The sequence below is a fragment of the Oppia nitens genome, unplaced genomic scaffold (genome assembly GCF_028296485.1).
Source record: "Oppia nitens isolate AA-2021 unplaced genomic scaffold, nextdenovo-longstitch-racon4-pilon3 scaffold1_pilon_pilon_pilon, whole genome shotgun sequence".
In the NCBI taxonomy this organism is placed as follows: Eukaryota; Metazoa; Arthropoda; class Arachnida; order Sarcoptiformes; family Oppiidae; genus Oppia; species Oppia nitens.
This window is the reverse complement of record NW_026533199.1, coordinates 11161536-11180449: the sequence shown is the minus strand read 5'-3', so window position 1 is coordinate 11180449 and position 18914 is coordinate 11161536. Positions and strand designations below refer to the sequence as shown.

Genomic DNA, 18914 nt, shown 5'->3' with positions numbered 1-18914 from the left:
TATTATTGTTATTATTATTACTATTATTAATATTATTATATTATATATCTATTTATTATTAGTATTATTACATTTGAACGTCAGTTAAAATATTTTTCTAAATTATTATTATTATTATTATTACAATATATTAGTCGATAGCACTATCGGTTATACACCAGAAAAATAAAATCTAAACAAAAAAAACAAACAAAACTTTTTGATCCCCTTTTTCTTTGCTACTCATGTAGTCATTTCCTCCCCCACATACACACACACATACATACACTCTACCCCTCACTCATATAAATTGTTGCATATAGATGTAGTATGTAAAAAATGTAGTTGTACAAGTTTAATAATAACAAGTGCACTAGTTATAATTTGCACTTAACTATTTTTGATTTCTGGTTGCTATTGGCAACTGTAAACTAAAGACACTACCCAAATTTTATTTGTTACTCATACAGTATGAGAGTGTTTAAGAAAGTATATGAATGAGTGAGTGAGTGTGTGTGTGAGTGAGTGAGTGAGTGAGTGAGTGAGTGAGTGAGTGTGTAAGTGAGTGAGTGTGTGTGTGTGTGTGTGTGTGTGTGTGTGTGTGTGTGTGTGTGTGTGTGTGTGTGTGTGTGTATGTATGTGTGAGTGAGTGAGTCTGTGTGAGTGAGTGTGTGTGTGTGAGTGTGTGTGTGTGTGTGTGTGTGTGTGTGTGTGTGTGTGTGAGAGAGAGAGAGAGAGATGTGTGAGTGAGTGAGAGTATGGGTGAGAAAGTAACATATTATTGTTGCAAGGAAATAATAATTTTTATTACATAAATTACGTAAAATAATAATTTTTTGTTTCATTTAGTATTTAAAAATTTTACTATATGATATACAAATATAATTTAATATACTATAACTATTATCTTTAACTATATATTTTATATATATACCGTATTTTTATTTTAATTATCAAATATAAATTGTTAATTGAATAGAATTAAATTTTATTAATTTTTATAAATCATAATTTTAATAAATTCATAAATTATAGATCATAAAATTTAGATAATAAATAAAATTACAAAAATTGATTTTAATATTTAGAAACAATTTTTTTACTGATTAAAAATCAAAAACAATTATTAATATCACATATTTTTATTTAATTAAAAATTTCAATAAATAATATATTTTTTTATATAAAAAATATCATTTGTATGTGATATTATTGTGGACTAAAATTTTTAAATCTTGAAACAATACTTTTGCGCTGAACATCCAAAATATCTTTGAAATATTGTTTATCAATTATACCACCCCTTTGGGTGTCGCCCTCCGATAAAATAACACCATTACTTGATACATAAAATTTAAGTTGACCATGCTCAATTGCACGCTGCATATCGATAATGATAAAAGCTGTACAATCGTAACGCGATCCGCTACGGGCGTCAAATCCCTGTGCCATATGTATGTGCTGACGGTTACACCTATTCAGACCATTATCCAGTATAGACTGTATATTCTGGCAATAGGTTCCGTGTATTACTAGCGGATAGTCACCGGTATTCGTAATCAATTGATTGTCAATTTGGATATGTTGTAGACTATGACCCTGGTTAGCCCTAATTAGCCATTTGACTGGTCTATCACCGTCACCGTCACCAAGGGTCCCATCATTTTGTTGTTGACGCATTTCATAGCGACCTTTTCTATCATCCCTGACTATATCCTGGACATCCCTGAGCGTCAACTTGGGTATCAGTTCTAGTAGTTTATCGACTAACATAAACCCTTGACTGTCGATATGTTGACTAAATTGTTTTCCGTGTCTCAATATCCATGATATACGTACCGATTGTCTCCGGATAGTTGGGAGTTGGGCTTTAAATTTAAATTTTTTAAAATAAATTAATAAATAATTAATTAAAATTTTTGTAATTTTTTACATACAATGATAAGTTAGTTTAGTTTTTTACCTGGTGCAATGTTTGATGCCATTAAATTGATGTTAGTTTTTTTCAATTGGTTTTTTAATTTAAAAAAATAAAACAATTATTAATTATAAAAATACTGTAATTAGTAGTAAAATATTTTTCAAGCAAAAAAATTATATTATAATATAATTAATGACTATTTGATGCATCACAAATTAACAATTATTTTTTTATAATTATAAATTTTATTGTGTTTGATAAATATTTATATATAAATAAATAGTTAATAAAAAAATATATCTAATGTAATGCATTGAAATACTGTAATAAATTTATTGTATTAATAATAAACATGAAATAAACAAAAAAGTACGTTTAGTAAACTGTAATTTTTTTGAAATAGATATTTTATTATCTAATATTTTTTCCAAACTTATAAATTTTAACAAAATTTTTATGTTATTTATTTAGTTAATAATTTTTTTACACGTTATAATTACGTAAAGTAAAGTTTTTATTATATTATTTTATTATTATATTATTTTATTACATTTATTACATGTAATCTAGATAAGTTTTGTTCAAAAAATATTATAATAATAATAATACTAAATATAAAACAAAAATATTTATATTTATATCACTATTTTTAGATTTTAATTTTAACAAAAATAATTATATTGAAAAGTATTTAAATAATATTTTTTTTTATAAATATAGTAAAATGTTTGTGAATACTAGAATTTGTAAATTAATTTATAAAAATATATATATATATTGTTAATAATATCTTTAACATAACTTATCTGTAGATTATATGTAATAAATCATAATAAAAAACTTTACGTAATTATAATGTTTAAAAATCATATAACTAAATATTACAGATCTATTACTGCATTATTATAATATTTTTGTTGTTGCTTATTATAAGGTAGTATAATTAGATATTTATATTAAACATATTTTTTTTTTATAAATTAAATTAATATTAATATTATTTTAATTAATACAGTTTTTTAATTAACAAATTATAACAATGAAATTTTTGTTTTACTTAATACTTGTTTTGTCAATGACTATTTTAATGTACAATTGTCAAGGTAATATATTATTATTATTTTTTCACTAAAATAATATACAAAATTTTCAATAATTAATAAATAAATTATCTAATATTTAAATAGTATTTTTATATTAATTCTCTGTTATAAATATATATATATATATTTAAAAAAAATAGACAATAACTGTCCCGAAAATGAGATCTGGCAAGAGTGTGGTACTCCCTGTCCAGTGACATGTGAGCACCGTAATCAACTGGTACGACCATGTCCGAAAAATTGTGTAACCGGTTGTTTTTGTAGAGAACCATTGGTTCGCCACGAGAGCACCGGTAGTTGTATACCAATGGTTAAGTGTTAGATAATTATATTATTGGTATTAACAATATATTACTGTATTTATGTTATACCTCTGAAAAGTAATATAAATTACAAAATAATATTTAGAAATGTTTTTTTTTTCAATAATTATAAATTACTATAACATATTGTGAATTAATTGACAACTTTTTTTTAAAAAAAAATTTATAAATATAATATTTTTTAAAAATTTATTTTTATAAAAATTTGGTTTATGATTTATCATGATAAAATAATAATAATAAAACTTTTTCATTAAAGATAGCTATAATTATTATAATTAATTATTATTCAATATAATTATTACGATATATATAAATATTACAGTTTTTTCATACTATAATATTTATTATAATGAATAATTTTGTCACATTATATAGAAAATTTAGATAAATATTTAATACAACTAAACTATTATATGTATAATTAATTTTTAATTTTTAAATTTTTATCTAACTTATATACTATATATATATACAATATTAATATTACACTATTATTAGTAAACATCTATTTTAAATAAAATACTAATCGTTTTAAATATAATAAACTTGTTATAAAAATAGCAATAAAAATAGTTTTTAGATTTCGTAATAACTATTTTTACTCAATTGAACAATAATATCAAAATTTATCAATGTTAACATTAACAACTATTAACATTATTCAATACTTTATTCAATTAAAAAAAATAATCTTTAAAAAAATTGTTATTAAAATGAAATCAAAACAATTTTAACAGTAATTTCTAATTTTGCAGACAATAAATTAATATTTAAATAAAACATACTTTCACTGTAATTAACAAAGTATTTAATTACAATCAAAAAAAATTATTATTATTATTATTACACTATTTTTAGACACAAAATTTTAGTAGATATTAACATTCAGTAAAATATTTTATACACAAAAAATGTTAGAAATTTTTCTTTGACATTGAACTCAAACAACATTACTTTAGGGCAAAAAAAATATATTATTATATATAAAAATAATTTATTATTTATAAAAAAAAGACTGAGTACATAACATTAATTACATAAAGTACTAATTTATTAAATAATAATAATAATTAAAAATGTTATCATTTGTGAAATTTAATATTAGTAAAAAAATTAGTAAATATATGAGACACTACTAATGAACATTAATTTATAATAAGTAATTCATATATTTTTTTTAGAAATCCATACTAAAAACAATTTTCAATATAAATTTTATAATTATTTGAAACAAAATTATATTTAATTTATTATATAAGTTAACTTTCATTAAAGTTAAACTTTTTTCTATGTTTTAAAACTTTTTTTTCGCAAACTTGTTTTCCATTATATTACACAATTTGTTGGCAATGTATTTTTTATTAAATTAAATTGACTATATATATATAATGATAATAATAATGATAATAATAATATCAATAATAATAATATCAATAATAATATCAATAATAATGATAAAATTAATACAATAATAATAATCTCAGTTATAACAAATAATCTATATTATTTAATATTGTTTTGATGTTTAATTAATAAAGTGTTTAATTACGTTATTCTTAACTTATGTGTTAAACAATTGTTTGTATTTTATTTGAATTATTTGAGGTTCATATTTTATATTTCAACTTTCAACACAGTTTTTATATTTAGCCAACAAATATATATGATCTAAATAATAAATATCAACAAAATGTTTAATACAATCTTTTTGTATTTTATATTATTTATTATAACATTAAATGAAAATCTATTTGATTATCAACTAAACTACAATAACATCAATAAAAATGATGGACAAAAAAATGCTGTTATGGGACTGGTAGCTCACGGTATGTTAACTATGTCAAACAAATGGAGATTTATGGTAAATAAATTTATTAGTTTATTTTTTTTTTTAAAAACTTGAATAACTTTTAATAATACTAATTTTAAATATATATATATTTAAAAAAAAATTAAAACATATATAAAAATAGGCAGCATTATTAACAAAAGATAATAATCAATTTTATCACTCGTGTGGCGGTTCACTAATATCGGACAGTCATGTACTGACGGCAGCCCATTGTGTTGTCAATGCCAGCACCGGTATCCAAATGAATAACAGTGATATAGTAGTACGACTGGGACAGTATGATTTACGGGTCAAAGGTTACGATTGTAAAGTCAACAAAATTGTTATCTATCCCGACTATAATAATAAAACCTATGCCAATGATCTGGCAGTTTTGCATCTCAACAAAAATGTAATGTATTTTATTTATATATTAATTGAATATTTTTAATATTAAATTAATTGTTGAAATTATAGTTATATTTAAGTATTAAATTTAAATTTAAATCTGTTAAGATTTTTAAAAAAATATTTATTAATCTAAAATTATTATTTTATTAATTAGTTTCTAATGTTTTATTAAATATTAAATATTACTTTTAAAAAATAAATTATGTTTATTTATTATTCATCTATAATTAGTAATATTCACTCAATAATAAACTTATTTATATAAAAAGCTAATACATTTACAGTTTAATAATATTATTTTTTTAAATTAAACATTTTATTATTTAACTATTTGAAAAAAATAAATACTGTAGTTAAATTAAGAATTATATTTTTAAGTAATTATTTTTGCATAAAAATAATAAATTAATATTATTACTAATTAAATTACTAAATATAATTTATATATATTTCAAATTTTTAAAAAAATAATAAATAAATATTGAACAGGTAGATTTTCAAGCACAAATAGAGCCCATACCAATGTCCATGCCTGGCGATCGCCATGAGTTTGAAATAAGCAAACTGGACAACAATGAGATCGCATACATTGCCGGTTGGGGTAAGACATCGCCAACCGGTGAGTTTGCCGACGAACTAATGGACGCCGAACTACATATTGTCGACGATTGGTATTGTAGACATGTTTTCGGTAAAAAATATGTCGACAACAACAATGACAACCGGGGAACTGATCGTATTGTATGTGCCAGTGCACCGGTAGCCAGTTTGGAAATGGATGAAAAACGTGATGCCTGTAAGGGTGATTCAGGCGGACCATTGATACAGTACGATCTGAATAGTGAACAATACTATCTGACCGGGGTGGTTAGCTTTGGCAAACGGTGCGCTACTTATGGTACGCCCAGTGTCTATACAAATGTCAGCTATTTTGCCAAATGGATTACCAGTGTTGTCGACAATCATAATAATAATAATAATAAGACAAACAAATATATTTAAAATTATTAAGTATAATAATATTATGCAAAAAATATATAATAATAATTATAATAATATTGATTTTGTTTAATCAAAAAAGATTTTTTCTTAATAATAAGTTATTAATTATTATTAATAATCCAATGAATGTTATCAAATTAAATTCAAGAAAACTATTTTAATTATTATTATTATTACATATAAGTTATAATAAATATAAATATATTATTAAAATATATTTATAATACTATAAGTTGAGTAAATATATAGTTTGCACAACAAATCTATTTATATTATTTTATAGTTATATATATTATTTAATTACTTATTTAATTACTAACTTACAGTTTTTAAACATTATTTTTAATTTTTATTATCCGTAGTATAACAATAAAAAAATATATAATCTGTCAGTTTTGAAGCTCAATGAAAATGTAAAAACTAATTTAATATTAAATTTTAATTTAGTTAAGTATGAAATTAGTTATATTCTATTAAATTGTTATTTAGTAATATAGTTAACAATTAATTAAGAATAATAATAATAATTTTGCAATAACAAAGCTATTTTGCTAAATAAATAATCAGTGTTTTTGTTGATTAATATAGTAAACCAATTGATTGAAATTAAAAAATTAATTAATCAAATTATTATAGTTTTTTAATTGCAAACTAAAATACAATTAATACATATATTATTATCATTAGTTATTAGTAACTAATTTTTATTATTAAATAATTAAAATATTAGTATTATTTTACTAATAAATAAAATTTATTTATTTGAACATTTTTTTATTTCAAATTTTTTTATAATCATGATGAAATATTATTTAGATATAGTATTTAAAAAAAAATAATAAATCATTTTAGTAGTAACTTAAAACCATAATTTTAAGTTTAAACTTATTTATAAAAAAAAAATTTATAGCTAATATAATTATAAATTAAAAACAAACTAAATAGTTAAAAAAATATTCTGTATATATATTTATAAAAAACAAATTTACTAAAATATTTTTTTTAAAGATAATAGAAAAAATAATTATAAAAAAAATTAATTGATAATTTTAATTTTAAAAAAAAAAATCAAAACAATAATTTTTGATCAATGACAATTTTTCAAATCGTCTACTTTAACATTTTGATGGAAACAGTCTTCGGCTTTTTTAGTCAAATCTGCGTTATCTTTTTGGACGTCCTCGAAGGTGGCCATCATTTTTGTAAAACACGTTTCGATGTCGTCTTTGTACTGAACCCTAATGGCCATCACTTGTTTGGTCAGATCGGGAAACAATTTGGCCGCACATTTGCCGTAATTCATTAGATCATTGCGTACGGCTTCGTCCTTACATTCGCCTATATATATATAATAATAATATTTTTTTTAAATATTTATTTATAATTAACTATAAAAAAAATATAATTGAAAAAAATTATTACTAATACTTACCGCAGAAAATCATTTTCATATTTTTAATATCCTCCTCACTATAGTTAGCATGGACATTTTGATATAGTAAAACAGCTAGTAAAATATTAACTAACAAAATAACATTAGTATTGAAAGCCATAATAATTTTAACTTAATTTTTTGTTTGTTAATTATATTTAACCAAAAAATTTTCAAACTATTAAAAAAATCAAGTAATACTTTAATTTTTTAAAATAGTTTATTTTTTCGTGTCTTATTTATACTATTTGAAAAAAATAATAAATAAAATCTTAATGATAAATAAGTTAATTATAATGTTACAAAAGGCTAAATATATTTTTTTTTGAAACAATTTGTCATTATATTTAATGACATTTTATTATATTTACTTTTTATATAAATAATAAAAAAATATGTAATTTAGTAAATTTGAAAAAATAATGTCCATTAGAGCGATTAATGGCATATTGACATGTTATTAAAACTACAACAACAAAAACATATCATTATTATCATTACATATAAATAATAATAATAAAAATAAATATTGTTTTTTTTGTTGTTGATAAAATTCAATTTTAGTAAAAAATTTAGTTTAAAAAATTGTATAATAGGATTTATTATATTGTATCATCATCATAATTTTAATATATCATTTTATTGTTAAATATTATATATTTAAGATTTTAAAAAAAAAATACAAATATATAGTTTTATATTAGTTAAAAATAAATTATCATTTGTCAATTTAAAATAATAGTATTTTAAATATTAAATTAACTAATGATCTGATTTGATGACAGTTTGACGTTTTTTTGACTAATTATATTTCAAATAAAATAAATTAAAATTTATTGAATAAATATTTAAATGATTTTTGTTATAGTGTATTGTGTTTAATAATTTTTTTCAAATCATATGTTTTATTTTTTTTATATAATATAATCAACAAATTTGTATTTTCAAGGTAAACATAATTAAACTATAACTAAGCTATTAAGTTATTTAAATTTTTATGTAAATTTTGTTTTACAAAAAATAAACATTTAGCTAATATAGACAAAGTTTGCATAAGATAATATTTAATAAATTTATTATTTTAAAAAATTAACGAAATATTTATATTTTTAATTATTATTATGTTTATTAATTACAATTTGTAATTTACAAATAATATAAATACAAAAATATATTACTTGTTAGGTTTTATAATTTTTTTTATTATTTAAATTTATTTTATTTTGTAAAAATAATATAAATACAATAATTATAATAGTAAAAATAATTATAAAAATAAAAAAGTATTTTATAAAATTAGCTATTAAGACAATTAAAACTATAATTAATTTTAATAAAATTTTTTATGGAGACTATCTTTATTTTTAGGAAATTTTATATTATTTTTTAATTATAGTTTTAAAGATATTAAACCCTTAAAGAATCTGATATATAGTATAGATTAGGATTTGTTTGTTAATATAATATTTAAAAATATACGAATTATTTATAGATAATATATATAATTATTATACTATTATTTTAAAATTCAAGATCTATTTTAATTCAAAAATTTTTTATTATAAACATTGAATAATATAGCAATTTTATTTGATATTTAAATTATTATTTAATTCAAATAATATAATATTTTATCTCTGTTTTTTTATTTTATCTTATAAATTATTTATTTATAATATAATACAATTTCAATAAATATAAATAAATTAACTTAATAACTTTATTATCATGATCTAAATAAATAAGTAATTTACATAATAAATAAGTATAATATATATTAATATTCATAAATACAGTACAATATATTACTACAGTATTTTAACTTTCATTGATTTTATTAATAATTTTTGATAAAATATTATTTTTAAATATAACTTTTAAATACTGTAACGTAATATTTATAAAAGTATTTATATTTTAGTTATTTGTTATTTATAATAATTTAGCATATATTATAGATGCTTATAAATAATCACACATATTTTTTATTAATAATTAATTAAAATAAACAAAAAATAGTTATTTATTATGAAAATGTTGAAAGTGAAACATTGAATATAATAGTTTATATTATAAAATATTTATTTTTTTCATAATAATAATAATAATAATAACAACAATTTTAACGAAATGTCAAACAATTTGCAAAATTTAAAAAATTATTTATCAAATATTATGAAGTTTATAATATAAACCATTAATTATTAATTTAATATAAAAAATTACATATATTGAGTATTATGAATATAATATTTTGAAATTTGTATAACTTATATAATTATACAGTATATATATATATATATGTCATATTTTACATCAATAAAAAATGATTAACTGCAAAAAAAATTTTAATTATCAATAAATATCATTAATCATCGAAGCTATAAATAAATAAATAATTCTATGATATATTTAGAGTTTATATAAACTTTATTTTGACAATATTAATATATTAATAATAATACTAAATAAAACTATTATTTATTATTAATAATATTATAATTTAACTAAAAATAATGATTTTTCTATTTTATAATGAGAAAAAAACTAGTATAATTGTTGTATAATTTTGATATCAATAGTAGAAACTATTTATATAAAAAAAACTACTGAACTTCAATAAATATAGTTAAATAATTTTAATAATATTGGGAAAAAAATATTTAATTTATAAATTAATGACAACAACAACACCAATAAAATGAAAAATAATTTTAATCCGAGACGAGTATTATCTAACAATTTAGTTGTTAAGGGAGCCGATAGTCATCTCTATTGTATTGGTCTTTCACTATATAAACCCATCAATTGTTTCAATAATAGTGATGAAAATAACGATAATAATAATAATAATAATAAAAGATATTTAATATATCATCCAATTGTTGTACTAAGTTGTCTATTAATACATTTTATTCGTACAAATATATTAATATTTTCCAATAGTTTAGGCGATTTGCTAACCATAAGAGTATATTTAGGTGATTCAGACTATTTTCTCGGCACTGGCAAAACAATTAGTCTATTGGTATGGATGGGCGGCATACTGGCACTGGGATCAGTGTTCATCAATTTTAGCAGCTATTTTTCGGCTGCCAATCAGGTCCCAGATCTACGTGTACTGCAAATGTTGGCCGGTGTCGGTGGTGTAACACCGGCTGCGTGTGGTGTGCGTCACATACATACAGTGCTTACATTGAGACAACTGTCCAAATGGTGTCATCGGATCAATAGGTTTACAGGTATTTGTGTGAGTTTATTGACAATAGTTAGTTCATTGGTATGTATTAGTATTGGACTCAATGGTATTGTTAATATTTTACTTCATGGTCTATTACCGGCATTATTTTGGGGTCTATGGGTACACTATGCTTATAATATTATATTTTACCATGCTGCCTATTATTATATTGTAACATATTATTTGAAATCAAAACTAAAATTATTTAATAAGCAATTAGAATTTATTTTAATTAAAAATATTAATAATAATAATAATAATAAAAAGAATAAGAAGTCTAATAATAATAATAATAATAATAAAATAATCAATTTATTACATAAATTTAATTTACTTTACATTGAAATTAATAAATCTAATTGTATGTATTGGTGTAAATATTTGGGTATACTATGGATAACAATTAGTTCAATAATAGCTATACTATTGTTTGTATCGTTTTTAGGAATAATACAATTATTAATAATTCGTCTAATATTTGTATCATATTTATTATGTTTTATTATATTATTAAATTTTATAATTTATATATCAAATGCCATCTATTGTGAATCAAATAACACTTTTAAACTATTAAATTCATATTTATCTACAAACTTAAATATACCATTAGTTAAAAAAATTAAGGTATTATTGAATGAAAATAAATAAATAAATTATAACCCATTAATATATTAATAAAAGTATTTTTTTAATTTTTAAAATTTAAGACTTTAGTAACTATTGAACAATTAGCTAATAGAAAAATTGGATTTTATTGTTGGAAACTATTTATCATTAATAACTTTCGTGGATATGAAGTAATTGTTGAAATTAATTAATTTTTTTTTCGGTAAAAAAGTATTATTTACTTAGTTTTAATATTTATTTTTATTATTTATAGATAATCACTATAACTAGTATGCTATTAATCAAAATTCAAGAACTATTTTAATTAAAAAAAATATTTATGTATTATAATTATATTATAATTAAATTTTTAAATATAACTTCAAGATTATTTAAAAAAAACAATTAACATACAGTACTAAGATTTGATAAATAAATAAAATTTAATAATTGTATAAATATTATTTTTCATCTAATAAACATTTAGTATTTAATTTTATGTAAAAATTATTATTTTTATAAAAACTAACACCTATTTTTCATTTCAATTATTTAGATAATTAATAATAAAATTAAACAAAATTATTAATAAATAAGAAATAATTTTATATTTTATATAAATTTATTAAAAATATATATATTATGTAAAAAATAATATAATTACTAGTACATAATCACTGATACATGTAAAAAATAGTACAAGATACTATTAAAAAATAAACTATAAAATAATTTTTAAAATAAAAAATTTAAAAATTTTAATAATAAAATCTCAAACAAAGTAAAAACAAATAAAAAAATAATAATTAATAACATTTTTTCAAATCTTCTTTTTTGACATTTTGATGAAAACAGATTTCGTCTTTTTTGTTTAGCATAGGATTACCTATTTGTAGGGTTTCCACAAAAATGGCTAATATTTTTGTGACACACATATCGATGTCATCTTTGTACTGATCTTTGATGGCCAACACTTTTTTGGTCAAATCGGGATACACTTTGGCCGCACAGTCGGTGTAATTCATTAGATCCTTGTGTACGCCATCGTCTTTACATTTGCCTTAAAAAACATTTTGTTTTTATAAATATATAACTATTTTATAAATATATAAAATTAATTTAATAAATATATATAATTAATTTAATAAATTAGAATAAAATAATAATTTTAAAAGTAAAATTAAAACAAAAAAATATATATATTTGTCTATAGTTTACAACAAATTAGTAATTAATAAAAAAAATTTACTGTTATTTACCGCAAAATATTATTTCAAGATTTTTAATATCCTCCTCGCTATAGTTAGCATGGACATTTTGGTATAGTTGAATAGTTAGTAAAATATTAACTAACAAAATAACATTAGTAGTGAACGCCATAATAATTTAACTTTTTTTTTATATACTCAAAATAAAATTATTTAAATTAAATTAAATTTATTTAACTAAATAAGTTTTTTATGTCTTATTTATAGTATTAGCAAATAACAAACACAATGTCTTAATGATAAATATGTTAACAATCATTATCTATAGTTGAGAATTATAAATATTTTAAAACAATTTTTAAATTATTATATTTAATAACGATTTTATAAATATTGTTTTTAATAAATATATAATTAACTAGTAAAATATAAAATAATATTATTAGAGTGATTAATGAAATATTCACATGTTTTTACTTTTTAATTTAAATTCAAAGCAAACATACAGTAATATAAATATTATGATTGCATAAATTAATAAAAAATAAAATAAATAAATATTGATTTATTATAAAAATTATTAAATATTATTAAGAAACGTATAATTTTAATGCTGGCGTAAATTGTATTAAATCAAAAAAGATTAAAATGATTTATTTTATTGTATTGTTTTGAATATAATTAGTGAATTTCTTTTGTGAAATATTAATTTATTATAAAATTTAATATTATTAAAAATCTTATAATTTATTGTAATATTGCATAATTTATTAAATCAAAATATTAATATAATTTAATTAATTTATTATTAATAGTTTAATTAATAGTTTTTATTTTTTCAAAAGTTTTCAATTTTCATTGTTCCCTGGTAATTTCTAGTAAATCTATCTTTTTTTTATGCTACTATCTATTGAACCGGAAAACTAGACTGACCACCCATACAGGTGTCGCCTGTATTATACAGGAATTAAAGGTATGATATCGATACAGTTGACAGGAAAGGGGGCTAACTAATTTATTAATAAAAGTATTAAATAATTATGAATTAAATTTTGTTAGTAAAAAATTTAACTACACTTTAAATCAATTAAATAAATAATTTTTTTAAAAAAATATTAATTTTTATAAAATTGTTCATGTTCAAAATAAAAAAATAAATTTCAATTTTTTATATAATAATAGTATCTAAATTAAATTTTTATTAATCTATATTATAAATATATATATATATATATATATATATATATATATATATAGTTATTTAAGTGCAGGTTAACATACAGGAATATGATATTTAATATACATGAAAATACAGGTGAAAATCATATATTTTATACTATTATTCAGGTTTATTAATAAATTGGGTGTTCAGTCTACAAAAAGCAATATTTTTTAATATAATGTTTTAAAAAAAACAAATGTTATATTAGACTGTATTTTGATTGATAAATAGTATTAATAAAATAAATAAATAAATATTTATTTTAAGGTATTATTCCAATAAAATATTTTATATAAAATATATAAATGATTTGGTACTATTTATTGTAATAATATATTTATTCCTATCTACTGATAAATTAAGTAAAAATATAATCTATTCTATGTTTTTTATTTTTAATTACTTTTAATTATTAGGGAACTTCCCTTCCTTGATAAATGTATAAACTTTAGATATATTTTTTAAATATTTAATTTTTAATATACCTTCAAGATTATCAAAATCAATAAACATATTCAACAGTAATCATTAATTTGCTTAATGTAACTAACAATATGCTCTCTCTCTCTCTCTCTCTCTCTCTCTCTCTCTCTCTCTAAATAAAGTTAGATATTGTGTATAAATTAATTAATAATTAAATAAATATTTTTTTTTTAATTTAATAAATCTAATTTATCTAAAAATTATTATTTTTAAAAAAACTTTCAGCATAATTTTTTATTTTGATTATTTTGATAACTAATAATAAAATAAACAAAATTATTAATAAATAATAAATACTTTACGTATTTTTATAATTTATTTTATAATTTTTTTATATATATTAAGTATAAAATAATATAATTAATATTATTTTTATCATTGATACATTTTAAGAAAATAGTTTAGAAATAATTTAAGTAAAAAATAAACTATAAAATAACTATTAAAATAAAATAATAGATTTTGAATTTTTAATAATAAAATCAAACAAACTATAAATAATATATAAATTAATAACATTTTATCAAATCTTCTGTTTTGACATTTTGATGAAAACAGATGTCGTCTTTTTTGTTTAGCAGAGGACTACCTATTTGTAGGCTTTCCACTAAAATGGCCATTATTTTGATGATACACGTTTCGGTTTCATTTTTATATTGATCTCTAATACTTAAAACTTTTTTAGTATATTCCGGATACAGTTTTGCCGCACAGTTAGTAAAATTTATTACATCTTTAAGTACGCCATCGTCTTTACACTTGCCTTCAAAAAAAAAACATTTATTTAAATAAATAAATATATACTAAATATCTAATTAAATATATAATTAAATATATAATTAAATATATAATTTTAATATATAATTAAATATATAATTAAATATATAATTAAATCTATAATTAAATCTATAATTTTAATATATAATTAAATATATAATTAAAAAAAAGTAATTTTAATACAATTTGTTTTTTGTCTATAGTTTTCATTAACAACAACAAATAATTAAGTAAAAATTATATAATATTACAGTTATTTACCGCAAAATATTATTTCAATATTTTTAATATCCTCCTCGCTATAGTTAGCATGGACATTTTGATATAGTTGAATAGTTAGTAAAATATTAACTAACAAAATAACATTAGTAGTGAACGCCATAATATATTTTTTTGTGTGGTCACTGTAAAAATTATTTTTAAATTATAAATTAATGAAAATTAAATATGTTTTTTAAATCATATTTATAGTATTTGAAAAAACATAAAAAGTCTCAATGATAATTAGTCAACGTTATAATTATTATGTCTATAGTTGTGAATTAATAATATTTTAAAATAATGTTTATTATAATAATAATAATAATAATAATATATTTTTAGCATTAAGCAATGAGATACATAACAAGTTGTATTCATAAATAATGATTATACATTGAAAATTTCATATAAATAATTTACAAATTTTTTATAATTAGATTCGTTTCTAATATACATTGGTAATGAATTAAATAAATTTATACAATAATTGAAAAAATGTTTATCAATTAACACAATACGTTTAAAATTTGTTTTAATTTTTATACCATTACGTGATGTGTTATAAAAGTTTAATATATTAAACCAATTGTTAGGTACAGTGTTGGACATCGATGCTTACAATCGTGATTATTGGTCAAAATTTGTGGGTCTAGTTTGGGTATTGTTGAGTATTGCTGTTACAATGTCTATATTTTTGATAAGTTTACCCAATGTTTCTGTAATTACAAAAATGTTTTTTACATTTTTTTCGACTGCCTTTACAATGGTATTGATTTTTTTGATACAAATATCTGCTTCAATCTATAATGAAGTTATGCTATCCTATCAATTGTTTCATTCAACTAATCTTAAACAACAATTTAGTTCCGTTACAAAGTTAAAGGTATTTTGTTTGTTGTGTTTTTGTTTTAGTTTTATTAGTTAAAGTTAGTGTCGATTAATTCAATGAGATTTTTTGTTGTTAAAGATATTTTTAAGATAATATTATCTTTAATTAATTGATTATTTATTTTTTTATTTTTTTGAATAAAAGTTATTATCAATAACCGAAAGACTAGCAAAAGGCAAAATTGGATTTCAGTGTTGGAAACTATTTATTATAACCAGATTTCATGGATATGAAGTATATTTATTTTAAATAATTTTAAAATAATTTTATTAATTTTTATTAATTTTAATAAACCAAAAAATCTTATAATAATTTAATTTTCATTGTTATTTTGATTTAGATAATTATATCAATTATGATATTATATCTTAAAGTATTGGAGTTCTTTACATAAATATATATATATATAAGTTTTTCTATTAAAAAATTATTATGAAAATAAATACATATATATATATATTTAATTATTTTAATGTTTTAATAATATATAATCAATTATACTGTGAATAAAAAAGTATTTTGTTTTCTAATATTTAAAAAACAAACTTTATTTAAAAATTTATAATTCATTTATTAGTAAATAGATAATATAAATATAATATAATAAATATTAATACAATAAAATATGTTGTATTGTTAAAAAAAATTTCAAAATTTTCAAAATAATTATAAATACTAAAGATGTTTATATAGTGTAAATTTACTAATTATATGTTAATATTAACCATATTGTATACAGTAGTACAGTATATTTTAATAATAGTAATAAAAAATTATAAATTTTATTATTTATAAGTACTATACACGCTATTGATTAATTAAAATAAATCATAACTTTCTTAATGCAAATAATTATATAATAAAATATTGTATTTTAAAAAAATAAAATAAATTTACACTATCATGTAAAATATATTATTTGTATATTTAATAAAACAAAAACAGTATTACAAACTATTTACTATTTCTATTATATTAAAATACTAATTTTATAAAATATTGTAACAATGTAAATAATTAAAACATTTTATTATATTTTATAATATAAAAGCAAATAAAAAAAATTATTAATGTTTATTATATTTTTATTATTTATTTATAATATTTTAAAATAATTATCTCCATCAATAAAATTTTAATTATTTATGCTAACTAACCTAATATCTATAAAAATAAGTGACAATCTCTAAATATTGAATAAAAAAAATTATTTATAAATAAAATGATATTTCTATTAAATTATGTAATAAAGTAGTCAACTCTAACCAACTTAATTATTAGCACCGGTATCTTTATAACAATAGGATATTTTTTTTGATTGTATTTTATGACATTCTAAAAATTAAATTAATTATTAATATTATTGTATTTTTGTTTTTTAGAAAAAATAGTATTTATTGTTATTTTATTAACAAAAAATTATTATTAATTTTCATAATATTTTAATGAAAACTAAACATATGCAAATGCAAATATAAACATTAAAATTGTTTAAAATAAATATGTATTTTATTTTGAATATTAATCAATTATGACATAAAAATTTTGTATTTTACATGATTTTAATAAAATAATTATATCAAGTATTTCACAATACTTTATAATAAAAATAAAAATAATACAGTATTATACTGAATTATTTGTATTTTTATTAGTGATAAATATAATAATTTACAATGATAAATTGCTATTGTCTAACATTATGTCTAATAATAATAATAATAATATTATTATATTATTGTATTATTTGTAAATGTCAACATGGAAAATAATATTATGAAATAGAAATATACAAATTAATTATTTTTTATATAAATTTGTAATTACAAAAAAAACAATAATTCAATATAAGTTAAAAATGTTATTTATACTGATATACATTTTATTTTATTAGCAATATTAACGTTAACTTATTAATGTTAACTAACATAAAGTACAGTCCAGTCCACTAAATAATAATTATAATACTGTAATAATTTATCATAAGTAATAAAAATGATAAATATTAGATCAAGTAATCGGGTGGACAATTCGGTCAATATTGACAGCACCGGTATCTCAAGCCAATCGGACACCAATAACACCAACAATACTAATAATAATAACAACAATACTTTTAATCTATCTGTTGACGACCAGATCGGTACCATTGATTTGCAGCAACCATTGCCCCATTATCTACGGGTACGTAATGCTGATACACACATGTATCGTAT

At 18.5% G+C, this 18914-nt stretch overlaps 2 protein-coding genes across 2 annotated transcripts; one reads left to right on the top strand and one right to left on the bottom strand.

Moving 5' to 3' along the window:
- Window positions 1-1188: 1188 nt before the first annotated feature.
- Window positions 1189-1987, bottom strand: LOC128952646 (tRNA 2'-phosphotransferase 1-like). The gene is made up of 2 exons (XM_054298073.1): window positions 1943-1987; window positions 1189-1847 (listed from the first exon to the last, which is right to left on the bottom strand). The coding sequence occupies exons 1-2, from the start codon at window positions 1962-1964 to the stop codon at window positions 1189-1191; spliced, it is 681 nt and encodes a 226-aa protein (XP_054154048.1). The 5' UTR covers window positions 1965-1987.
- Window positions 1988-5069: 3082 nt separating this feature from the next.
- On the top strand, window positions 5070-6555 carry LOC128952643 (trypsin-1-like; the record flags this gene model as incomplete). The annotated part of the gene is made up of 3 exons (XM_054298069.1): window positions 5070-5193; window positions 5306-5575; window positions 6064-6555. Coding segments are annotated over exons 1-3 (816 nt in total), but the record flags the coding sequence as incomplete, so codon positions are not given.
- Window positions 6556-18914: the final 12359 nt, after the last annotated feature.